This window comes from Caloenas nicobarica, chromosome Z (assembly GCF_036013445.1).
Source record: "Caloenas nicobarica isolate bCalNic1 chromosome Z, bCalNic1.hap1, whole genome shotgun sequence".
Classification (NCBI taxonomy): domain Eukaryota; kingdom Metazoa; phylum Chordata; class Aves; order Columbiformes; family Columbidae; genus Caloenas; species Caloenas nicobarica.
In genome coordinates this window covers 57,769,689-57,797,183 of record NC_088284.1, presented here as the reverse complement: position 1 = coordinate 57,797,183, position 27,495 = coordinate 57,769,689, and the positions used below count along the sequence as shown (strand labels likewise).

Below are 27,495 nucleotides of genomic sequence, written 5' to 3'. Positions count from 1 at the left end.
GTATTCCACAGGCTCTAGGACTTGGAACATAATGTTAGTTGTTGACATTCTTTCCTGGAAAATGGAAGTATAAAATAGTTTAAATCCTCTTTTTTTTTTTTTTTCCTTAAGTAACTCACCCACCCTCTGACACCTGTAATGCATGAGGCAAAACTTAAAATACATCTAACCATTAAATACACCCATTTAATCTGATGTACCCTCTACCTCTGCCTCCTCTAAATACTCTTTATTCCTAGCCATTTTGAGATTTTTAAACCGCTGCTTATTTCTCTTCGTAAGTTGTTTGGGGTTTTTTACCCTCACCCTGTGGGAAGGTTTGTGAGACACCTACCTTTTCAGACTTTGGAAGAAATACAATTTCTTTTGTGCAGAGATTCCAAGAGACTGGTCAGCACACAGTGGAAAAGGCTCAGTGATTATATCATTTTTCTGTGTGTATTCTTAAACCCTTACCACAGTGGCTGAAATCCCCAGAGATGTTACCTTAATACAGAAACTGTGGTGGTAAATTGCTCCTTCATACTGGTTGGTAACTGTTGCCGTTTTTGTTTCAGGTCCTCCTTGATGAACTTTCATCTACTAAGTATTGGGTATCCATGCATGTCTCAGACCATAGTGGATTTCATTACCGCCAATTCTTGTTCAAGTCCTTGATAGGCAGAACTGTGACTGACAATAATGTACTGCTACAAAATCAAATGGTAAATGAGCAAAGCCCTAGCCTTCAAAAGGGGGAGGAGAGTGCAGGGGCAGAAGCTGCCTGTGCGGAGGAGCAGAGTGTGGATCTCCCTCGCCGTCTAGAGGAAGAGTTGGAGCTCTGCACTGAACTGATTGATACTTACCCAGGGCATGAAACCTTGTGGTGTCACAGGTAAGAGCAGTTGGTAAAAAGAGCGTTCTTCTGATTTGTGGATTGTTCTTTGCCTGATCTTTCCAGACAAATTGTTGTTCTGATTTTAAAAGGTACCACTAAATAAAAGATTTCTAAGCTACTGTGCCTTACACCTTCAGAAAACATTCAAGAACATAATCAGAGCTATTGAATGGAAAATTTGATTTGGCTTAAGTATCTTGTTGTCATAAGCTCCAGTTGTCCCCATAGTGTGTGAGAAAGAGACGAGATACTGTTAATCAGCCTCCTCACACTTGTAATGTTTAAAGGGCAAAGGATGAGCCAAAGGTAGGCAGAAGGTGTATCAGGTGCAGAAAACGTCTGCATTACCAGCTGGGTGTATGTGCCAGACTAGGTAACAGCAGATTTGTGAAAGTGACGCTGAGCCCCTTTTTGTCAAGTGTGAGCAATGACAGCAGATTTTATGTCTTCCTGTGGAGAATCTGATGGGATGCCAAATGAACTGAAGCAGTTCAGTAGCAACAGCGGATTATTTTCAGTACGTGACTTTTTTTTTTTCTTTTTTCTTCCTTCATTTTCCTCTGAAGAAGGCATGTGTTCTACCTTCAGCACCACCTAAGCAACAAACTCCGTCTTCTGAGTGAGGTGGTGTCGTCTGTGGACAGCAGCGATGAAACTCTGAGTAATTCCCACCACAGTCCTGCAACAAGTCCCTTGGCACAAGCTATGGATGTTGATGGTTTGAATGAATCCAGCAGCAAACTCGGTTATACACAAGAAACAAAACGGCTGAAGCGTGCTCCTATGCTGGACTCTCCTGGCCCAGAAATGGAATACCGGTTCATTGATAAAGTATTATCAACTTGTAGGGATGCGGACCAAGCCAGGTTTGCTACTGCTTATAGGAAATGGTTAGTTACTTTTTTAGGTCAGTGATAGAAGAGTTTAAAGCCTTCAGGGTTCTTCTTTTAGTGCAATATTCTCTTTTCAGACACAAATGCATGTCTTGGTTTCAAGTGTTAACTAACCTTGTTTCTCACTCTTTCAATGGTCAGTCCTAAAATTAATTTTCGGAACAGAAGTCTGTCACTTTATTTATTAAAGAACTGGCATACCTTTTTATTAAGCAAATGCAGTTTGTTCTTTAATCTTTGTATGAAATCACTCTGTGTCAGCTTCCTACCATGCCATTTTCTTCTTTATTGTTTGGTTTAAAAAAAAAAGTCTGAAATGTTTTTGAAACAGTGTCTGGAAAAAGAATAGGAAGATCTGTCAGTATCGGCTAAACCTGTTTCCAGGTTGTTCCTCTTTACTGTAGTGGCATCTTGCTAATACCTTATTGGATTCAGACTATATTTTGTATCAGCAACCTTTGGTAGAACACCAGACTGCTGTGTTTCTTTCTTAAGGCTCCAGTAACAGCCTTGGAGCTGTTGCCTTTTACTGTGTTAACTGAGTTTTTGTTTGCTTATTAGTTGTCACATGAGTTTGATACGGAAGTCTATGAAGTTGAAATCCTGAAAAGCAGGTACAGAAAAATGTGACAGAAAATAGTTCAAACACACACATTCGGGCTCACAGTTACAGTTGGAGCTATATTTGGAAATACTTTTCTTAGAACAGACTACCTTAATTTCCTGCTTGGTATTTATTTATTTATTTTATCTCAACACTCTAGAATTAATTACACTTGATACACATTTCTGAATGTATTATGTACACTACAGAATCTCAGCCTGCTAAGTCACATATTGTTAACTTGTACTTAACCAAGATCATGCAAGACCAATAGACGATGATGACTATACAATTCAAAAAAAAAAAAAAAAAAGGCAGCAGGAGGGAGCCATCCCTTCACTTTTGTTCTTTTGCAGAGCTTCAGTCGTTTTATTTTTCTTTTGACTCTTCCTTGAGAGCACTTCTTCAACCATACATCTCTGTTTACATAACTGTAAATTTTAAGGGAATTTGAAACACATTTCTGTTCCATTGAAATTAAACATGAGTGGTTTATTTTGTCATTTCCTTAGAATTTGTCTATATAAGGGATTTTTACACTAATGGAATTGTGCTGGTCCAAGGACCCTGGGGATAAACATTGTACAACTGTAGAAGTTTGTACAATGGCAACATTGCCTCTGTTCCAAACAGACTATTAACTAAGGGGATTAGATTTTCAAGCTAGAGTCTTCACCAAAATTGCTGTATATTTCTCCTGCCCAAAGTGCCTCCTGACTGTGATAAGTTTCAAGCTGCTGTTTCTGTTGGTAAGAGAGAGCAACAATGAGGGAGGAAAAGAACAGGTAACCTGCTTAGAAAGTATCATTTGGAAAGAAAAAAGGCACTCAAAACATGTGGAATCCCAACAGTTGTAATTAATTTGGTGAATGGGGATTACTCTTGCATTTCAAAATGAAAACAGACCACCTCTAGTCTTAGTATGTTCATAACTCATTTCAGGCACAGAGTTGCTAAGAGAGACATTTCTAAGTATACACTGCTTTGTTTACAGTACCTAGGTATGACTGACCTAGGCTTGAGCATCCACAAGGCAAAGGTTTATCTCAGTGGGCATCCACACCGGCCTCTGGATAGCTGGGGACATACTACATGGCCATTCATCTTGAGGTGCTCTGAGATGCTGTTCCTGTTGATGGTTTTAGTTGCAGAAGAACATAATGGGTGTGTGAAGGTGTGGGAACGGCTTGAGAGGATAACTTCGTCATAAGATTCTGTCTCTATAACCACTGACAGATGGGTAGGTTCAGGTACAAACCAGAGTCTGAATTTAAGAACTTCACTGGAGCAAGAACTTTTACCCATCCCAGAGGACCTGATGTTTTTTGAGTATGTAAGGTAACATTAAAAGCACACATAGTACGATTGGTCAGCTTGATTAATTATATCCCATTAATGACTAGTATGAGCCTGGAAAGCGTGAAGTCAGCTGGCAATGTGTTAAGGATCATGTTCTTGGTCCTAGATTACATAGACAGTTGGTAACATAGTTGTGTGTTCTGTTTACCTTGGCAAAAATTACCTGCTCATGAGAAAAGAATTAGTGGCAGGAGCAGACTGGGAAGTGGGAGCATGATACAAAATATTTCTTGGACTGTGGAAGGGAAGAGATGCACTCTTCTTGCAGTGGGATGATCGAGGTTTTTAGAGGAAAGATTTCTATTAGAATCTGACTTGAAGCCCATTATCTACTTCTTCCAGACTATAACCTGGAATCTTAGTTGGCTTTCTTAGAGCTATATTGTGGAAGTAGTGTGCCATTGAATTTGACAATCTTTCCATCATAAACACTTAAGATCAAAGAGCTGACCTCATATACATGTGTGCAGTTCCTATTCATGTCAGCACGAGTTATGCATGCTTGTAGGAAGACAAGATTTGGTCCTATGTAACTGAACCAAGTTGTATTGTATTTTCATACTTGGAAAATGTTCTGAGAGCTCTTATTAGAGATGGTGCTGATATTTTTATTACTTTTACAAAACACTGATAGCTGTGCTATGACTCTTAAGTGTGGGTTTTTAAAGCCTGCACCTGGTGGAAATATTCCTCACCTATTTTTTTTTTTTTTTCAGTCCAATGAGAATAGTTACATTTAGAAATGTTGGCAGGCCAGAATCTACCACACAGGGAACTAAACAATAAAAGTGAAATTGAAAAAAGTCATATCTTCCCCTTTTGAAAGAAATGCAAACAATAAGGTGTCAAAATAGAGCTTTAATTTTTTCAAGGTAACAAGTTATATGAAATAATAAAATGTAAAACTAAATTACTTCAAGCCATCAATGTCCTGAAGCTTCTTACATTAAATGATTGTTCAGATACTTCCAACAAATTGCATTAAGCTCACACATGTGCGATGTTCTGAAAATATGATCTTTGGAATATACCTGTCTAACCATTCAGTATTCTTGCAGAGTCCCATTAGGGCACCACCTGAAAAAAAGTGGCTTCAGGCCATTGGTCTTTAACATGCATAAATATTACTACTTTAAGTAATGCATTTTAGTTGTTTTGTGTTTCAGAGCTCAGAGAATCATAATGTAGTCAATGAACATTCTTGTGGAGAAAATGTCTGACAGAAGCTGCAGAATACAAGGCTCTTACTCTCTGAAGTTCCTTCAAATATAAAATCAAACTTTGTACATCTGTAAATGTCTTCATATAAAATTCAGTATCTTTACTGATTTTATCTTCTGCTGTAGTATGTGTCATTTGAATTAATGCAAATTCTTTTTGTTCACTGGATTAGTCTTTGTAGGAATTTCCTTCTGCTAGAAACAAAGAGTTGTGAGGAACAAATGTAATTTGAAATTGCAGAAATTAGAATACCAAGAATCACATTTTTAAGGAGTTGAATTCTCTGCTGCTAATATAGTAACTGTTATTTAATTGGCATTAGTTTTATCTTGTGTGTTATAGTCACTGGAGCAACACATGCAGCATTAAAGATAGCTACAATAACAAACTTGTATAAAGTTATTATTGGAACGCATTGCTATAGCTGCTCTGATTAATATTTGTTAATCTGCTCATGCCTGCATATCAGTGTTTTGTTGACTTCTTGCACATTCTTTATACAATCAAATCCTTGTGTCATTTAAATAGGGGGAAAAGTATATTGTTCATTTATACTGTTTGATTAATTACCTTATATGAAACTTGGTTTAAGACAAATAAGCAAAGAGGTAACATAGTGAGAAATCTTCAATTCTGTCTTATAATCAAAATTTCTGGCATTTCCAGTTTTGTGTTAGTGCTGCTTAGTTAGAATGTGTAGCTAGTCTTCATGGACAGGAGTGAGGTTTTTTCCTAAGTAGATAATTAATGAATTTTTAAAACAGTACTGTATGATATTGATGAACAGAAATGAAGGGTTTTGGAAAGGCTTGTCTGCATAGCCAGACTCAACAAGTGTACTTCTTCACAGCAATATGTAATACAATGAACAAAATGTGACTACCAGGGAATAATTTAAGTGGTGAATCTTCAGGGACTTGATGATTCAATTTTTGGACAAAGTTGTTTGCTTAGTTTTGTTTTGCCTTCTGTGAGGCAAAAGTGTTCCTTAGGTGTTTTTTTTTCATTTAGTGAACCATTGCACTTACAGTGTGGGGAAAAAACACAACTCCTGAATTGTGTCTTCTAGAGCAATTTTGGAAAAAAGACACAGTGAAGTGAAATGTAGACGTGACTTTTAAATGCATGTTTGTCCTCTACTCATTTGGCGAAAAGACGTCTTTATGATTAGATCTTACTGTTTTATTAATGTCAAATGTAAAGGAAGGAGGGTAGCTCACCTATTCTCAAATGCACTTAACATTCAAGTTAGTTTCAAAAGAAGTTCAATGTCCCTGTCTAAGATAATTTTCCTCCTTTTTTTCCCACGTGCACAGAGGCATGTTCCCTTCCCAACTCTTCTCTGTTCTTCCAACCAGCACAGAAGAATGTAGCAAAGCACTGGTGAGGTGGCCTCTTTTTGTGTTTAGATAATTCCGACTACCTCCCAAAAAGTGCTCTGATCAATGTCATTTAGTGGAGCTCATTAGGCTCAGTTTTTCTGGAACCTCATGCTAAGCCTGCATCCTCTTTCAGAGGTGAAAAGCAAGAGCTTTATCTATGAAGCCATCTAGTTTCCCCACGAGAGTTTAACAGAGAAAATTTTAAAAAATAATAATTCTTGTAGTTAAAGTTGGGAAAACTAGAATTAGCATAAACTTTTATTAGTGTTTTCCTCTGAAGAAGCAATGTATTGCTGAAGAATGGAGGAAATATGTGCTTCCAAGAAATTCCTTGCAGACAGTTTATGCTTTTGAATTATAGACCTGACACTTTTTAGTGGCTTTTACTTAGTGTGTAATGTTACTTCTCAGGGCATAGTATTATTATAGTGAATTAGGGTACATTTTTAAAGTTTATAATTCTTAATTTAAAAAAACTCCAAAACATAAATGCTAAACATGTAATAACAGACTTTTTTTTTTAATCTAGCGTAGTGTTTTATATCTACCCACAAGCTAATACAGTACCTAATGATTCACACTAGACCTTACCATCTCATCTGTGTCATATTTTTATATCTTAAATTGCTGTTGCAGTCTTGCAGGAAGCTCCTGACAGTTTCTGGGATTCTTCTCTGAGTTCCCTAGTACTATTCAGTAGGATATTCAGTATCTCAGAAAGATGTATGTTGTAATGATGAGGAAGCTTTTCACAGTATCTGTGTTGATGCACTATGCATCTTAGATTTTTTTTTTTAATTATGTTAGGAGTCTGAATACTAGAATTGAAAAAGCTTTTAGTTGTTGATAGCTGGCAGATGCTTATGTACGATACAATTATCCTGAAGAGCAGAACTCTTTAACTGAAGTCTAGTTTATTAAGCATCTTTATCTGCACCATCTGGAACCTGCTGTTAATCCTGCTTTATAGATGGAGGTGGGGAGGACCCACAGCAACAGAATATAATTTTCTGAACAGAATATGGTGAAACAAAGAGCTTCTATTGGAAGAGATATTCCTGCACATTCATTGTGAATAAAGTTATGAATTTGGTACAGCATTAATACAGTAAAATTTCCTGAATGGGGAGCTAAGTGTTTGTGGTGGTGGTGGTGGTTTTGTTTTGTTTGTTTGTTCCTTTTTAACAGAGTATTCCTTTTTATTAAAAATCACATAAATTATACAAGGTACCAGAACTTATTTTTACAAGACAAAATATATTTATACCTACTCTGTTTATTCTTCTTAGTTCCAGTTTTTCTTTTTTGAAGTGGCTACATTTAAAACTGGGTTTCTTGAAAACGTGCTTTGGAATGTTGTCTTTAATTTCGTGTAATAGAAATAGTATACGTCTTAAATGGTTTTAAGTAGCATTAAGATCCAAGTAGTAACAGCGCTACAGTATGTAAGTGAGCCATTAAACACTAATTTTGTAACAGTCATATCCATCAAAGTACCATTTTATGTAGGGCAAAATGTTTATTTTATCAAGATACATGAAAAAAATATTTAATTCTCACAGCTTTCGTATTAGGGGGAAATACAGTTGGTTTTAAACATAATATTTTGCAATATTTTTTCTATGAAAAAATCTCAGATACACAGTTCTGACTGTTCTAAATTTTATGTAGATTTCCAATGCAGATAATTTAGATAAGTGATAGTTTTGTAGCAGAAAGAATAAGAAGATGACAGGACAATAAAACATTGGAAAGTAATCTGTTAAATGACCAATATTCTACAGGATAGTGAATGCAAAGCATTGTTTTTCACTGGTCTTACTTTGTCGTAGCATTAATTCCTTTCAGAGGGGGATTGTTTTTTTTTTTTTTGTCATCCGTAGAGAGCTTATTTGTGAATAGGATATCTATATTTATTCTCCCACAATAAGTGTGCATGTATGTGTGGGCAGATGGATGGATGGATGGCAGAACTGTGTTTGTGAGCCTGAATCTAGCAGCATCATTGCCAAGGTCAGGGGTTTGCTTAAAGCAGCAAGATCTCTTGCTTCCCCTCTCCAGCTTAGTCTGCCTTACTTTCTTGATACTTGGGCAAATGTGTGCATACACAGACCAAATTGTTGGTGGTGGTGTTTATTCCAAGTGCTCGCAGGGAGTATTTGAGGTGGTGAAAGAGTTGGTAAGGTTGTGCAAGCTGGGAGAACTGGTAGGTGCTCAGCCAGTGTCCTGCCTGGGGGCGGCCACTTAGGAGTCCTCCCGGGAGGACCAGACAGGGATATGGACAAAGTGCTTTAGTGTCACAGGAGACTGGGAAAAGTATGTCAGATACAAACTAGCAACTGAAATTGGTATGTGAATACAAACAACCAGTAGCCTTTTTTGGTACTTTATTTTCCATATTTTTCTCATGTTCTTTTTATAAAAATGAGTCACATTAAAAAAAGATTTTTGAAGTTACTCATAATTTTGAATGCTTTCTGATTTTGAAATATTGGATGTGAGAACTCTTCCTGAAGGACTCAATTTTATTGGGAAATGCTAATAGCACCTTTCCTTCTGGATGATGTGCTTCACTCCGAATGTTCTAAACTGAGCACCTAAAATCACTGGGCATTACTGCAAATATTGCTCATCATCTTAAATCCAAAACTTAGAAAAGCAAGGGCAAGTTCTGCTCATACAGGGTTTGGTTAGTTTTGGGGTTTTGTTTGATTTTTTAAAATTATTTTTATTATTAGTTGGGGTTTGTTTGTCTTTTTTTGTTGTTTGTTTTGGGAATTATTTTTGTGGGGTTTTGTTTGTTTGTTTTCCTGTTGTCTTACTAGCTGCTAGGACGGAAGGTAGAAAGAATGTGTAGGGAAGCCCTGAGTCAATGTGTACAATCCTGGTCTACTTAATTTGGGGGTTCATTAAATCAGAAAGCTTAGTATGAGCAAGTAATAAACTCTTCAGGGTCCTTGTACAGAAATAATTTGCAGGATCTGGTCACTAGTTGGTTTCTGATCTGAGTGCTTAGTTCTTCCCTCTGTTAAAATGAGCGACAAAATTCCCGCTGACTTCACTGACACAGGATCAGGCCTTGCTGTGGAGAGGGCATCAACTGCTATGTTGTGGCTTTGACGTTTTCAGTGTGGTGGATTGAAAGGGATTTATTTGTCTGTTGCAAATGGTCATATTTATGACTTCAAGGAAAAAAAAAAAAAGAGTATTGTATATTCTTTAGCACTGTGGTGGAGGAGAAATTGTTCAGGGTGTGGAATATTACAGGTTTAAAAGGGCAGCTAGAGAGAAATATGGGTACTGTGGGGTATCAATAGCTAAGAAAGCTGCTTGGTTTTTCCCTCCTCCTTGTTTGTTTTTCCTTCCTTGTTTCGTTTTCCCTCCTTGTTTTTCCATCTTTCATAGTGGCAAAAAGTTTCATACAATATACCTGTGTGCAAACCAGGGTGACACATTAGTTTGGGATGTATTGCATATCAGTAGCATATAGGTCAATGCCTGAGTTTTATGCAAGATATTTGGGGATGAATGGTAAGCTTTTATGCACCATATGATAATTGATGCAATATTGAAGCAAGGAAGTCTTAAATAGTAAATGGCTTAAGTTTTACTGTTCCTCAAGCATGCCGTAGACATTTATGGTGCAACAATAAACTGCACGTTTGTCAACCTGTCATCTCACAAATGCTTATAGCTAGGTAACAGCTATATTTTTAATGTATGTACTTAACATTGCTTTGTAATATTCTACAATTATTTGTTGTTATCTAGTACAAGATAATTTTCTCCACACCTTTAATCCATCTTCAGTGGAACCTAGCCAGGTATAGATTTTCATGATTATAAATCTAATTTTGCTGTGAAGGGAAGTTGAATTTCCACCATATAAAATGTTCAGTTTCCTTATGTCTAAGTTAGAAATATAACAGGGCATCCTAGCACTACTTCCCAGTTGTGCACATTACGTTTTACCTTGTTTATCTAAAATATTTTGTATTGCATGTTAATTAAATTTTTACATATCCTAGTAGTACAAAATATGTTAAAAAAGCGCACCCCTACAGTCCTAACTATTCTATGCAGATGTCTTCCAAAATTTACAGGTACAATTTTAGTGGTGGTGGTTGGTAAATAGATTTTTTTTTTTTCACTTATTTATCAGCAGACTTGTTTTTATATGTATTAGTGACAGAATGGACTAAGCACAGCTGTAAGTTATTGTATTTCTGTAGAAAATGGAAAATAGTGTAAAATCATTTTTGTTATATGTTGGCAGTTTTTGAATAAACTTTTCATCTCCCAAAAACCTCTCTTTTCTGTGACAATATATTTACCCTGGACTTCAATTTCATTGTTTACCAACAGACATCTACCCTAATTATTGCTAATCTCTTTTCAGTGGTAACCTTCTTTTAACAGGAATTGCATCTTTTCTTATGAATTTAGGTGATGGCAGCAGACTTATTTTATGGCGTCTTTAAACATGGCCAGTTAAGACTTTTTCAAATGCATTCCTACATCTTCTGTTCACGCTTAGTTTATGAAAGGATGGAGATGAACAGCAGCTTCCCAAATGAGAAATTTCTTTCTGGCAGTAGACAGCTGGCTGTGCTGTCTAGTGTTACAGAACTCAGAGAACTGAACGATGCTCATGCTTCTGTAACTTCCTTAAGTTTCAGCATGATGCTCCATGATGTGCTTGCCTTTTCTAAAATCTGGAATCAACTGGAATAGCTTATGCCAGTCTTTCCAGGGTCCATACAATTTCTGTGCTACCATAGTTGAAGGGAAAACATTTTACAGATCTTAAAAATGGGTAACTGCCTCTTATGTTCAAAACATATACTTGTTTGATTCGTATTGAAGATAGATATAATATAGAAGCATGGTATGTTGATCCCGGTTGATTGCCTTTAGAAGATAAATTTTGCTGCATAAATTTTGTGAGACTACCTGAAGAAGAATCTTCAGGTGATCCCTAATCTGAACTGGATTAAAAGATGCTTGAGGTATGCTCATTGGCTTTGTAAACTTTCTAATTATGCAAATATATATGCATTAACACCTGAATCCAAGTCTATGGGGCCAGTCTATGTGGGATCATCCCAAGAGTACTGAGGGAGCTGGTGAAGGTGCTCACCAAGCCACTTTCAATTATTTATCAGCAGTCCTGGCTAACTGGGGAGGTCCCAGTTGACTGGAAATTCACAAACGTGATGCCCATCTGCAAGGACGATCCAGGGAATTCCAGGCCTGTCAGTCTGACCTCCGTGCCAGTGAAGGTCACGGAACAGATCGAGTGCCATCATGTGGAACATAAAAGACAAGCAAGCAGTCAGGCCCAGTCAGCATGTGCCTATGAAAGGCAGGTCTTGCTTGACCAACATGATCTCTTTCTACAGCAAGGTGACCCACTTAGCGGATGAAGGAAGGGCTGTGGATGTTATGCACCTAGACTTCAGTAAAGCCTTTTACACTGTATCCCACAGCATTCTCCTGGAGAAACTGGCAGCTCATGGCTTGGATGGGCATACTCCTTGATGAATAAAGAACTGGCTGGAGGGATGGGCCCAAAGAGTTGTGATGGAGTCAAATCCAGTTGGTGGCTGTCATGTACTGATAAGGATAATGGCCGAAACATTGTGGCAAAACCAGTTCATCCAGCCACAGGAGATGATACATTCAGTATAGGGTGAATTGCGATTTACATATCAATGAAAAGCTAACGAGCCACAGACCAGGCCAGCTGGCTGATACAGGAGGTGGGGGACATGCTGGAGGGCACATAACTCCACCTTCTGATACACCCAGCATGGCACAAAGGGAAAAGCTGAGACTTCAACATGGCCCAAGACTTGTCTTTCACAATCACCCCTTTCCCCTAGACTTTTCTCTCTTTCACAATAACACCTCCACAAAGACCAAAAGTTATGCAAGCAGGCAACCCAGAGGGCTATAAAGGCCCACCTTGTACAAGCACTGGCAGCGCCCACCCACCATCCTGAGGACCACTCTGCCCACCAGTCTCACCACATGAGCTGAACAAGACACCAGAGGATGGCACACATCGCTGGATCTGAGACTGCGAACTCCATCACACATAAAGCGGAGCCATAAGGATGGTGAAATCTTTCTCTCTTTTCTTTCCCATACTTCTACCTTTTTGCTTACCTGTTGATATGTAACATAGTAACATAAGATTTAGAGGCCCGCATATGCTGCAAACTTTTAATGTTTACTGATCGAACATACAATAACACAAATCCTTCTGCCACCGAATCATATACCATTTGGGCCAAGCTGCAAAATAAAAGCCTTTCGTTTGCGGACCTTAAGTACTGTGTGTACTGTTTTCCAACCGGGGGGGACCCATGAACCTGAGTCACTTCTCTCCTCGCTCATGCCTGAGGGTGGGACATGACAGCGGCCGGTCATGAGTGGTGTTCCCCAGGGCTCAGTGTCGGGGACAGTTCTGTTCAACCTCTTTATCAGTGATTTGGACAGGGGGATCGAGTGCACCCTCAGTAAGTTTGCAGATGACACCAAGTTGGGTGGGAGTGTTAATCTGCTGGAGGATAGGAAGGCCATACAGAGGGATCTGGACCAGCTGGATCGTTGGGCTGAGGCCAATTGTATGAGGTTCAACAAGGCCAAGTGCCGGGTCCTGCACTTGGGTCACAATAACCCCAGGCAGCGCTACAGGCTCGGGGAAGAGTGGCTGGAAAGCTGCCTGGAGGACAAGGATCTGGGGGTGTTGATTGACAGCTGGCTGAATATGAGCCAGCAGTGTGCCCAGGTGGCCAAAAAGGCCAACAGCATCCTGGCTTGTATCACAAATACTGTGGCCAGCAGGACTGGGGCAGTGATCATCCCCCTGTACTCGGTGCTGCTGAGGCCCCACCTTGAATCCTGTGTTCAGTTTTGGGCCCCTCACTACAAGAGGGACATTGAGGGGCTGGAAACAGTGCAGAGAAGGGCAACAAAGCTGGTGAGGGGCCTGGAGCACAAATCTGATGAGGAGCAGCTGAGGGAACTGGGGCTGTTCAGCCTGGAGAAAAGGAGGCTGAGGGGAGACCTGATCGCTGTCTGCAACTACCTGAAAGGAGGTTGTAGCATGGAGGGGGTTGGTCTCTTCTCCCAAGTAGCAAGTGATAGGACAAGAGGAAATGGCCTCAGGTTGCACCAGGGGAGGTTTAGATTGGATGTTAGGAAATATTTCTTCACAGAAAGGGTTGTGAGGCACTGGAACAGGCTGCCCAGGGAAGTGGTTGAGTCACCATCCCTGGAGGGGTTTAAAAGATGTTTAAATGAGGTTCTTAGGGACATGGTTTAGTGCTAGTGCTGGGTTATGGTTGAACTCAATGATCTTGAGGGTCTCTTCCCACCAAAATGGTTCTATGATTCTATCTGCAGTTTTAGATCTGCAGTTATGCTTCTCAAATAGCATTTTACTTTGTATAGTTTCATGCTTCCATTTATCAAAAATTGTTCATTAGTCATCAAAACTGACTTACATGTTATGATGCCTTTCATTGATTTAAGTCTGCAATAAATTTGCTTCCAGTCCTTGTATATGAGGGCAATCAATAGCTCTCTAAAGAGCTTTCATTCTAGGCTGTTACCCAAATAATTCTGACGTTCATATCACTTAAATAAATAATAATTCATTAAATATTAATAGAAAATAATTTGAATTATTAACAGAGAATGTGTGGTTGGACTTTTTTTTTTGGTCTAAGCAATTCCTACATTAGGATATTTCAGTGTGATAGCATATGTGAAAGAGTCTTCAGATAAAGTTACTTGTATATTCTAGATATTTTACACTCTATGACTGGAATGAATCATAGGTCAAATAATTCTCAAGTTTACTAGAATGTTTTTTGAATTGTCTTGTCATCCTGGTATCTTGTTCATCATCCGCATCATGTGCAAAGTCATGAGCTAAACAAGACATACAAAAAGAAACTAAGAATATGATGTGTCTGCATGGTCATTCTATTCTACCTGTACTTTATAACACTTCTTTGTTCTCTGGTATAGGGCTTCAAATCTTCCACCATTTTCCAGTTATAATAAATATAAATGTTCCCCAGGTACTATTAAGCATATGCGGACCTCTAGAACTCCTTTGCTGGATGCCAGAGGGCAGTGATGGCATTGTCTGGCTGTTCCACTGCCATCTGTGCTTGCTACACCTTTGAAAAGCAGCCAAGGATTCACTGCTTCTTTTGTAACCAAATAGCCGAAGCACCTTTGAGAACTACTGTTCTGCAGTATCTGGTAGAGAAACAAAAAAAGAAAGGAAGCAGAAATGTTATGTTAAGAAATATCTTAGTAGACAGGGGTAAGTCAGTGGGGCATGCCATGAAAAAAGCATGACAGAAGAAGTTTTCTCATTTGGCTAAGTCTTACCATTACCTGCATGAATAACAGAATCACAGAATGGTTGGGGTTGGAAGGGACCTCTGAAGATCACCTAGTCCAACCCAGCTGCAAATCAGGTTCACCAGAGCAGACTGCACAGGAATGTGTCCAGGTGGGTCTTGAATGTCTCCAGAGAAGGAGACTCCACAACCTCTCTGGGCAGCCTGTTCCAGGGCTCTGGTGCCCTCAAAGTAAAGAAGTTTCTTCTCATATTCAGATGGAACCTCCTATGTTTCAGTCTGTGCCCATTGCCCCTCATCCTATCATTGGGCACCACTGAAAGGAGTCTGGTCCCACCCTCTTGACACCCATCCCTGATGTATTTATAAACATTAATGAGATCCCCTCTCATCCTTCTCTTCTCCAGGCTGAACAGACCCAGCTCTCTCAGTCTCTTCTCGTAAGAAAGGTGCTCTAGGCCCCTAATCATCTTTGTAGCCCGCTGCTGGACTCCCTCCGGTGATTCCTTGTCCTTCTTAAACTGGGGAGCCCAGACCCGGACACACTACTCCAAATGCGGCCTCACCAGGGCGGAGGGGGAGGATAACTTCCCCGGATCTGGTGGTCACACTCTTCTTAATGCACCCCAGGATACCATTGTCCTTGGCCACGAGGGCACATTGTTGACTCATGAGATATATCTGACATGCAGATATGTTGACAAGATAGGAAAGGGGTATCCAAGGGAAGAAGAGAGCCTTTTGATGGCAAGCATGTTTCAACATTTGAAGTGGAGTGTTTGCAAGGGAAGGAGTTCTATATTTTACTGTGAGACAGCTTTTTTTTTATTGCTCTTGTATATATGCTGTCTCAACTCTGACATGCCTTGTAGTATCAATATCTTTTTCATCAAAGTAACCTTTCTTGGTGGCTTACAGCTCAAAAGACAAGGCGGATAACAAAGATTTTTAGCTGCAGGACATATGGGTTTCAAAGGTCTTGCTTGCTTTCTCGATGTAACCTTGCCTGTTTAAACAGAAGTATTAATCTGCCTGGCACCTCCATCTGATTGGAAAAAGTGACATCTCTAAGGGTACACTTAGTGATTTCCATTGCAATTGGTGATTACCAAGTGGAGTCAAATAGAAGGCAGGAAGAGAAAGATCAGTCCAGCTGTTTATTGTCATCATCCACCCTAAAGCTAAAAGCATACATCTTTAATTAAACATGTACAGGCATGAAGCAAAGTAAGACCATGAGGCATCCCAGTGCTATAGTGTCACTTCAGGTTAGCTCATCTGTATATGCCTGTTCTGTACAAGAGATGGCTGTGTTTTGTTTTTAGTCGGGGAGATTTATCAGAGCTGCAAACAAATCAGTGGAGCCATGAAAATGTAGTAGTCACTGATAATCTGTTGACCTTAATTTCTTTCCTTGTTAAGGTGTCTCCACTATGAAGGGCAATATGGCGTTTTTTGAGGAAAAGGGAAATAGGAACCTTTCTCTTCACGCATAACTGCAGTCTTTACAATGTACTATCTGGCCCCTTTTTGCAGGTGACTGTCCCTTTCCTACAGTCCCAGTGAACACAGCCGGTTCAGTTTAGCAGTGCTTGACTTGAATTAATACAGAAACTAAAATATGCTTCCAGCTGCTCTATCTGTGATTGCACCTTCTTACAGGGAAAACTGCAACTACTACTCTAATTGAGGAGTCAGAGAGGAGAGTGGGTCACAGAGGTGAAAAGTAGTTTTGTAGGGGTTAGAATGGAAAGGGAGCAACATGAAAAATAAATAGATCAGTCGCCTTTCTGTCTTACAGCACCAGTTTTTCTCAGTTAGTGGTAGGTCTTCAATTATAACAGCCCAAACCTTGCGTGAGAAAGAGAACAAACGTATTAATGAAGTGGATGCCAGCTGGTTAAAAATACGGATGCAGACTTAAAATGCTCATTGGTACAAGGCAGGGCAAAGCTGGCTGCACTGAGTCATATTTAGGAACTGGAAAACAAACTGAGAAAATGGCAGTTCTTTGCTATCCCTGCTAACTGAACTAATCACTGCAAATTTACCAGCACGTGGGTGAAACTGCCAAATCACCTATAGGAGCTAGTAGAAAGTGTCACTGAAACAACCGGTTGATGACTCCAGACACTGAGGAGAAAGGAAGGTCTATGTCTCCACCCCTCTCTAATTAGAAGTTTCCATAAGGGAAGCAGAAATATAAAGTCTATTTTCCCTTAAGCCTGCAGGGCAAAGGAGGGCATGAGGAGAAGCCTACTGAATTATTTAGGTCTTTATGTCACTCCGAATGTAAGACGTGCTCACCACCCCAAAGGAGGGTAATCACACAGCATGAGAAACCTGCTTTGCCACTGCAGTGAGCGGGCCCATGGACCTCATTGTCAGAAGATCTCAAGCACAATATGTCCCTTCTGTCCTTTTTGTGAAGGGTAAAAGCTACTTTATGCAGAGTGTCTCTGGGAGTCTGGCTGTGTTAGTGAAGTCAAACCTTTCCTGTATGGTAACTAGTTTGCAAGACATTGTCATAGTTCTTTTTCTCTCCCTTTGTTATTTTCTGGACTAGTGAATATGGGTTTCTGCCTTTTTTCTTTTTTTTTTTTTTCTGTAGTGCCAGAAGCTCAATAGGAGGAATAAGGAATATGTTCCCACTCAGGCAAAGAAGGTAACTGTGCTTGAATATGATATGTGGTAGTTAAATGTGCTAAGCAATATGCTGTGGCACAAAACAGGAGTGATTTGTTATTGTAGTTGTTTGTGTTTTGATGAATCTGTAGGAGGACAGGATTTCATCTTTCATCTGTGCTTTTGTGTTTAGCACCTGGCTGCTGTGACTTTCATTCTGAAGAGATTAAGTCATGTCGCATGTTGTGAAAGGGCTTGTTACTTATACTAAAGCAGATTATTAATGCCCAAAGGCAATGGAAAGAGAGAAAGGAAACAAAGGTCTTCAGTCTTAGAGGTGTTGATCCTCTGAGTCCCAGCACTTAATAGTTAGTGGTTTGATAGTCAGCATTGCCATGGCTGGCATGTCTCTCCTCGGGGAGTCTAAAATCTGTTTACTTCATATTGGAATGAATGGGATTTCGATATTCATGTTTGATATATAGGATTTGATCATTTGCTTAAGGACAATGATGCTAGCTATTAGTGCTTTAATTCCATATTTTGTAGTTTTTCAGTTTTCCTACGAAACAAAGCAATGCTGTCTATGCTTTAGACATAGGTTATTAACACAGTAAAGATAAAGCTGAGAAAAATAACCAGTAATTTTGATCCTGCTTTGAAAAACCTGAGGCCTTTGTATACAGAGCACTTAATGATATACACCACATTTTACATAGCACTTCTAACATTCAGCACAGAATTCCTTTGAATTTCTTTTCAGTGGCAGTGCTTTTCATTGGTCAGCACACCACAGCTCCTATTAGGGACCAAAAAATGAGGAATACTCGGTGTGCACACATTTAACAAAATGCAAATTAGTTACTGCCCTGTTCAAGAAGCCTGTGGAGGAGGCATCTGGGACACAGCTCTGGTCTGGCTCTTGGCCTCCATAAGTCATCTGTCATGCACTCAAAGGAGAAAAATTCAGTCTGCATGGGAAACTTCCATTCTAGTTTGAGTCATCTTTGTGTTCTTATGTTTTCCAATCATACAAGAATATCTATATACATGTGTATGTATATTCTGTGATTTCAGTTTCTAAATTCTACAAAAAAAAGTAGATGGAAAGTGCTTAGATTAACAAGTAGCAGGCACAATTTTTAATAAAACCGAAATGGTGTAACTGCAGCAAAGAATCCATGGCATTTTTGTGATATACCCAATTAGTATTGATACTTCTTGTGTGAACAAATTGCATATAGAAAAACATTTTAATGGCTTAACAGTTTAAACTCACACCTACCACAGTTTGCTTCAAAAACTGTGGGTGAAATCAATTTCTACATGTACTGTTTTCATAGTAGCCTTTATTCAGTAAGGTCTCTAACACCAGAAGTCCTGATTTCAAACGCTGTTTCGCTTTTCCTGTTATTAGTTATCCTGTAACAGTTAAAATGCAAATAATTCACAAATAGTGGAGTCTTGCTATCTATTAATTATCTGTAAAGCATATTATTTTCAATGTAGATCACTATAAAGCAATAATACCACAAATCAGTAAAAATTTATTTTATTTTAATAAAAGTTAACCCCAAAAAACCTCCATCTGCTTCTTTCCTTTTTGACTCTTTTAACATACTTCAATTTATTCTTATGGTGACATATTGTAAAACCATGACAACAAAAAAATCACAATAGGCTACCTTCAGCTAAAATTTAGCTAAAGTAAAATGAAGCAGTACACGTAGCCGTAATAGTTGGCTATATCTCTACAGCAAGACTAACACTTTTTAAAAGGAAAAGTGCTGTCAATACTTTAAATTTGTCTATACTGGTTTGGAAGCACGTGTGTCTCCTGTACCTCTCCTACGAGGGAGAAAGATCTAGATCTCGGATATTTTCTTCCTCCTGTCTTCAATCTTTGTGGAAAAAAAAATGGTCATATGTGAACATATTTTTATGTACTTATGTGCATATTTTGAGCTGGGATGAAATTTCCTCACCAAAGTAATCAAAGATCCCATTTTTTTTATAAAAGCCATGAGGCTGCTTTTCACTTTAACCTGGCTCATATGCTAATGCCAGAACATTTCTCACCTAGATATCCGTTGACCCCTTCCGCTCACTTTTACCACCCACTCTTCATTTCTCCACATGACAGTCATCCTTAAACCTGACCCAGCAACCTGACTTTGCAAAAGGTAGTAGTGTCAGTGAAGAGGAACTGTGCACAAAATACATCATCCTTCACATCTTCTGGAATTTACATGTCATTTGTTACTGCCATCCACCATTTGATGATTAGTGTTTATTCATACTCCACCTTTTAGTGAAGGTTTTCCAGATAAAGGGTATATATATATACTGAACATAACAGACATACCTGAACTTGCTCTAAAGCAGACTTCCTCCTGGGCTAATTCACTTTGACAAGGAGGATGCTACATTTTCAGCATACAGAGTAACACACTTCACATTTAGAAGTTGCTTTATCTCTGTGCTTTACCAGCACCTTAAAAATGGTCTTATAACAGACCTCAGATACATTCATAACTTTTGCAATTTGAATGAATGCAAATATTAGTATAAACACAAGTCTAGACCACTGTTTTTCATTTAGTCTATTCCTTCTGTGTTCTCAGACAACATGAGTATTTCAGTTTTCCACAAGGCTTTATTATCCAACTCTACTTATCATTCAGCCCCACAAATATCCCTGACTTCTTCTATGACAGCTTCTCTTGTGTTGGATCTGCTAACTCTTGTATATTTCAATTGCTTCCTATTTCAGTAAAAACTGTCAAATTTTTTATTCTTATATTTGCTGCGGTGGTCTGAATGCAGTCACCTACATGGATGACTTCCTGATCGATTCAGAGTAAGTTAGGCTGGGTTGGGTTTTTTGTTTTGTTTTTATGCATTTCCTGAGCTTCAGACAAGACACGGGCTCCCTCAGACTTTTATTACGTCTCTGATCATGAGACTAACACTTGAAAAGGGATTGCATGCAATTAGTGGCAACTTCAAAAAGAAGAAAAAAAAAAAAACATTTCACTGGCACTTGTCTTTCAAACAGTGTTTAAAGAAGCACTTCCAGTCCTGCCAGGCAGTGTGGTGAAGCCTATGATGTAAACAGGTGCAAAGTGCTCAAACAGGAGGCGTGATATGATGTGATGTATTTTGTGCATGGGATAGCTACTACTGCAACATCTATGTGTTTCAAAGAAGAAATGGTAAAAGATTGCACCTGATATCTGTCATGAGCTTCATCTTAAAATAATAAGACTTGCAGCGTGTTCTGGAAGCCCCCAGGTGCAAGTGATCTGCTGGATCCAGTAAATCACCAGTCGGAGGGAGCTTGTGCCCCCAAGGATTGTTCACTGGTAGCACCTCCTTTTGCTGTCTCTGGGACTGCTTGGGGCTACCAGTGCAAGTGCCTCAGCTGAGGTTCCTCTCACTTGCTGAAAAGCAAACCCAAAGCTATCATGAAGGATGCCGGTGCCAAGCCATTAATTTAAAACCTGAAATTGCAGGCAGGAGGCTATTGATTCAAAAACTGGGTCTCAGCCTAATTCTAGCCTGGTTTTGCCAAGCAGTTGGGGTATTGCCATGAGTGGTGTCTAAAGCATCGCATGCAATGCTGGAAGTACCTGACTTCAGGAACCAGCCCATCAGTGATGGTACCATTTGGCTTGTTGCTGAAGTGACAAAAAATCCCCATCAAGAAAAAAATCCAGTCGCCTGACAATTGACAGAGTCTTATGGGGTTTTTCACATTTTGTCGAGTAAGCACTCCTTCTGTCCGTGCTCCCTGCAAGTGTCTTTGGCTCGGCTTCCCCTGCCTCACCAATAGATGGAACAGGCACTGACTCTGCCAAGTTCTATGTTTCAGCCTTGCAAACCACACACCACTGCTGCCTTCCCCAAACGAGGCTTTAGACTCACTCATGTCCCTCTCCCTGAGACACCTGTGCTGTAATGAAAAGACAAAATGGAGGTGAAGTTATTGGCAAAATCACACTGCTAGAAGACACACAATCCAGAACATCTTCTAACTTTTTTCCTCTGTGTAGATGAATCTGAACCACAGGATGGGACTCTGCAGAGTTGCTGTTAGGGAACGTCATTTTTGTGGACTGACAATTTTTTATGTCCATCTACTGCTAGGTTTTAGACAAGGAAGGGCAAGGTAGTGTTGAATTGTCCCATCCACTGTGTAGATCTCATAAGCAGGTAAATGAATGTATAAAACCAGCAGTGGAGCCGTTCGGTGCACTTTGGCAGAGTGCTGGCAAAGATTGCTGAGGGAAATAATTCAGGTCAAAAAACAAACGCGTGGAAAATGGGAAGGCAAAGAAGTACAAGTGACATTGAAATGTCCTTACTAATAAGCTTAACACGGAAGATATTCAGAAGGAAAATGCTTGTGTCACAGGAGCTTTTGGTGAGGGCAAAGAGAAGGCATTTTCAGCAAGACCTTGTTTCTTACCTGTTGCCTGCAAAATCCCTTCATACGACACAGCCACAGGGACACAATGGCAATGCCTGTGGTTGTCACCAGGAGACCCAAACTCTCAGTTCCAGCAACTGCAAACAACCAGGATGCTGCCAACAGGTCAGCCCCTCAAAATCCCATGTACGGAGGTAGCTGGGGAGGAGTGTAAGGTAAAGTAAATGAAGTCAGTCTTTTCCAGGCTCCCTGTGCTCCCTCTCCCACTGTTTGCATGTGCTGGCTCCTGTAACCCACTGAAGATCTGTCAGGATAAAACAGCAAGGGCAGCTGGCATATTTAATTTAACCTTTTTATTCCTTCTGAGAGGTTCCTGATGTGTAAGTTTTGCTAAAGATTTCCTTGTGCACCTGTATGAAAAATATTAAAAACCCTAGTTGGGTGTATGAAATGTAAGATAGCTGTCTTTGAGTTAATTGGCTTCAGTAAATATCACATTCTGTTCAAGGCTACTCTAAGAAAACACAGCCAAAGCAGTATGAAGCCACGTATTTTACATAGACAAATTCTTCACTCTGCTTATAAAGCAAGGTGCTTTATACTCACGACACAAACACTTCTTTAGATTGTTATACCTAAACACCATATTTTATTTTCCGTCATTGTGGACATTAAAAGTCCCAGGGTGTCCGTATCATAGTTTGAATAGACACTGTAATTTATAATACAAACGAGATTTTCTCAAATTGTCTTTAAACTGCTACAGCTTTTTAGAAAAATATACATTTTTGGTTTATTCAACAACTTTATGTATATAACCACTACCAGCTTCATTGCTTATGTATGCTTATGTCTAAACAGTATGAAAAAGTGACTGATTCACTAGTGAAGGGGAAGTGTGAAACAAAATTCTCTACAGTGTGCAAAAAGGGGGATAGTAAATTGAGAGTAACCTTCAAGTAGATTACACTCATTTAGCATATTTCCAGAGTTTCAGAATTGCCTAGTTTAATGTGTTATTGCTGAACTCCTCAAATACTACCACATATCTCTATATTATCCATAAGGATGTTTCCTTCTATTATACCTGAAGCTTTCAGATTTTTTTAATGTCTTTGGGAACTTATTTATTTTGTGATTAAGTCTATTGTCTAGTATTCTGGAGGGCACAGCAGTTTTACTTTATTATACCCTGAAGAGCTTTCTGCCTGCCAGCTGTCTATTTAAGGCCTCTTCATAGATGAGGCTTCATTCTTTATAATTTAAATTAATTAAATATTTAGTATATGGTCCATCAGGCAAAGTAAATGTTTCAAAATGTAACTAGTGATATACTGTCCCCTTAGATTATTATAGCATTGGAAAATGGGCAATCTCTTTTTACAGGCTATGGGTGGGCAGACTACAATAATTGCAACCCAATGGAAGTGAAGTTTTGTTTTCTAATATATGGGATGTCTGCTCCAAGGCTTGCCCAATAACATGAAGGGAATCATCAGAAAATAAGATGAGTAGAAATCTGCGTTGAACTTTTAGGGAGAAATGACCAATGTTTAAACAGCACTAGGAGGCTTCAAGGGGCAGTGGGTCCCAACTACTGAGAATCATTTTGGTTGAAAGAGACCCTCAAGATCATCGAGTCCAAATTAGAAGTTATCTTGCTGGCATATCACAAGATACATTCAAAGAAAAGGGAGAAAGAACATTTACGAAATAAAAACTTTGAGATATCCCAGTACTGCCTTAAAGACTACACCTATTCGAGTGATGAAGAAAACATCAGGCATCCTCCATGTGCACTGGTCTAGTGTTCAGTAGTGCTTGAATACATCTGAAGGTATAATTCTCTGACAGGAAATCAATTTATGAAGGAAATTGCCTGTGGAACCTAAGTGTTTATTGTGCTGCTAATGAATTACAGACTGGATGCAGACACACAGAGCAAAATGTTACAGGTACGTTGTATGGCAAATTAGTACAGTTGACAACACTAGTGACTTCTAGGCTTAAAAACCATAGATCTGACTCCGTACTCCTGACTTAGCTATTTCAGATCAAGCTAATCAAGAAGATGAGATGGTTGAGTCTAGGAGATTTTATTCATAAAACTACCTTCCTTCAGTTCATTGATCAAGTATCAGAATTTGAAAACATTTCAATTTCTAAAAGCCACCTACATCAGTACCAGCAAACACCTCTGAAACAGCCCACACTCGTCTAGCAGCAGACACTTCACACACCACTGGAGTCAGAGATTAATGCATTCTGACATATAAAAGCTGTAATCCCAAGCTTTCGGTCAGTAAAAAGCATTCATTTCTGCCCCTTGTGGATCTTGAGCTGACCTTAAAACTATGTCAAGCTTGCACTGGTCTTTTCAGCCTGCAAGAGCTGTTCTGCCATTGGCCCAAGGCTGAAAGCAGCAAGTCACAGAGCTAAAATCATTATAGTGTCCAATTCCTGAAAATACACCTGAGCTGACTAGATTAGTAGACCAAGGTAGTAAAAAGTGTCTGACCTGCCATGGCCAAGGTTTTTGTCTAGGCTAACAGATATAGATAAATACAGGTGGAATGTAGACAAGCTGAATGCAACTAATGTACTTTACAGAGCATGTTTTTTTCATGAGAAGAGAAACATTCAGCATAACTTCTTCCCCTTTCAAATAGCCAGGCCCAGCTAATGAGATGTCTGTATGAAACCTGTGCCAGGCTCTTCCCTGTGAAGTATGCGCTTTCTCAATACTTACACAGCAGCTTGTGCCAAATGACCCTAAAATATTACAAGAATAAAAGCAGACCGTGGCATTTTGGAGCAGATTTAGAAACCCCATACAACTCTGTCCACGAAGCCCAGAGGAGCTCTGTGTGTATGTAGGAAACAAGGGGACCGAGGGCTCTCTAAAATCTGACAATTTCCATCTGCCTTTCTATTTTCACAGCAATGCTGAGCGGCAAGTGTAATCACAGGCCATATGTGAGGCAGCAAGGCTGGTCTCAGCTGGTGCAGGACTTCTGGGAAGAAAGGCCTGTTTACACTCATTTTCCCCTAAGGTAAGCATGTCTTGGTCACTGGGGGGGCACCAAGCCTTAAAAACCATTGACACATGGAACAACACAAATACTGGTCTTTAAACTGAAACACAGACTGGGGAACCTATATACAATGAAAAAAGGGGTTCACCATAAATAACATTATTTACAAAGCAAGAGTGCCTGAATATGCCAGAAGTCGTCTGATCTGCATTTGTTACAGATTACCACAATGACTTAGAAAACTGGCACCCTCATAGGTTACCATTTAATGTCCAGCAGATTGTATAGATTCATTCACAGCGTTACTTCATTTTATAAATGTTGCAGATTAGTCTTGGTGCTTTTGATAGTAGTTTTTTGGTCAGGTTTTATTTACTAAATTTAAATGCAAATTGATCAGTTTTAAAAGGGCAGCTTACGTTTGTCCAGCAGCATAACTTCATATAAGCGTGGTTTTACAAAACTCAAACACGTTTCTACATTTGCAGAAAGAGGTAGAACAAAACTGTGTTGAATAACCTTGAAAACAATCAGGCCTCAGTTTCCAGCATTTCAATTGCAAAAATTGAAAGAGAAAGAAATTGATTAAATAATGGTCAGATTGAAAACATGTAAGAGCCTGAAGGTCAATGCTAATGCAGTGTACTAATACTGTTGCATTAGCAGTAGCATCTCTTCGGATTCAGAGACAAATTTTGTGCTAGAAGACCCATCATGATGACTTGTCAAACAAATTGGGTAAAATGGGGCTCTGGAAGAAAAATATATTTAGGATATGGAACTTTCCTTGGATATAATTTATCAGTCATGAAGACTGTTATTATTAGTCTTTTGAAATTGCAAGAATATAGCAGAATAAGGTAGCTCGGGAGGGACCTCTTGAGGCCATCTGGTCAAATCTCCCTCTTAAAGAGGGACAAATTTAGATAACATTCAGTCCTAACTGCTTCATTATTTTGAGAAGAGAGAGAGAAAGAAGGAATTTAGTCATAGGTAAAGTGTTTCACCTAATGTATCTATCCAGGAATCAATAGATTTGGAGGTCTCTCATGTGCATTCTATACACCCTAAATTGTTGTAACTTGGAGACATACTGGGGCCATATATCCAGGACATAGAAAAGAAGTAGGGAACAGAGATCTGCTCCAGGTTTTTTCATTTTCACTAGAAAAGTTATCAGATTGGAAGATGTCTCCAGGGTAAGAAAGAAAAACATCAATGAATAGAAACTATTAGAAAAGGAGGAAAAATAATGAAGTGTTGCACTGTATTAAAAATAGAGGAAAGGATTTTGCTAGCAGCTATCTAAGCAACAAAAGTAACTCACATTTTCTTAACTTCTTCCTTATTTTTCAAAAATATTTTTTCATACTCTCATTTTCATAGTCTTAATTTATGCAGTACTGCAGGAGTTTGGCTAGGATATAAAAGTACAGCTGTGCTTAGGGGACGGCTGAACCATATCACAATGGGGGAATAGGTGCTACCCTGTTACCAAGAACCAGAAAATCTCTTTCGGATATGTATTTGGGTGGGGAAAAACAGAATTATATTCCAAACTAACCCCATGTTATAATAGCAATTAATTACAAGCTCTTATATGTATAGATGGCTTATAGATAGTTTGTAGTGGGGTATACCTAAACATTTCACAGGTGTTTACCACATTCTTTGAAGACACAAGTTCACAACACTGTCAAAATGTACCAATTTAGTTTGCAAATACTACAATTTTGCATTAGTCGTTAGGCATCTTAAACTCTCCTACCCTTTTTTAAATGGAAAACTGATTAGATATCAATAATAAAAAAGAAGTTGATTTATTCTGATAGTTTATTTGCGTTATGACTGTCCAGCCACATTGATTTAAATACCACAAAACGGAAGACGTTAGCCTGAGAAATTTAGGATTTTGCTAATGCATGTGGAATCACTGAGGCAGTGAAGAAGGAGGAGCAGCACCTTGGAGCAGCAGTTACAAAATACAATAGCTATTCAGCCCGGCCTATGAGTGGTACAGAAGGACTAACGCTATGTTCATGTATGCGAACAGGGGCATAAGTAGCCCTCTTTCAGGGAAGAGGAACTGGTAAGAACTTTACGGTGAGGCAATGAGCCTCCGGAGAGGCTACTCGCACACTTCGGTTAGGTGTGCAGCACCACGGTCTGTGCAGCTTCTTCACAGCTGTGGAGGATGCCCGGGGCCGGCTGGCAGCTGCAAAGAGGAGGCGCTGCCTGGCACATCCACCCCGACACGCTGCAGCTCCCCGCCGGGAGCCTGCTCCTCTCCCATGGGGCAAGCCAAGGCTCTGGGCCCGTGCGGAGGGGAAGTTGAGAGAAAGAAAGGGTCAAGGCCCGCGCCCTGCCGGGCCTCCCTCGCTCCGTGCTACCCACGCAAGGACCGGCACGTCAGAGGGTTTTACCAGGGGCCGCTTCTGCACCGCCCGAGGAGTAGCGCCGCTCGGTGCCGGGCTCCCTCTGGACGACGGCGGGCCGCTCTGCCGCACCGCGGCGCGGCCCCTCAGCCCGCCGGGTCAGCCCGGGGCTTCCCCCGCCCCTGCGCCCCCGCGCCCCCCGCTCCCCCGCGGCTCCCCGCGGCGTGCGGGGCCGAGCGGGGCGGGCGGGCGCGCTGACGCGGGGAGGGCGGCGCGGCAGGAGGGGCCGGGCCGGGCGGTGCTGG

General features: G+C 39.9%; 1 protein-coding gene across 1 annotated transcript in view; it reads left to right on the top strand.

Moving 5' to 3' along the window:
* Positions 1-10,603, top strand: part of PTAR1 (protein prenyltransferase alpha subunit repeat containing 1) — a 36,226-nt gene extending 25,623 nt beyond the window's left edge. Inside the window, exons 6-7 of the mRNA XM_065657015.1 lie at positions 558-874; positions 1,444-10,603. Of these exons, the coding sequence (XP_065513087.1) occupies positions 558-874; positions 1,444-1,792 (666 nt within the window). The 3' untranslated portion in view covers positions 1,793-10,603. The remainder of the gene's footprint in view (positions 1-557; positions 875-1,443) is intronic.
* The last annotated feature ends 16,892 nt before the right edge of the window (positions 10,604-27,495 follow it).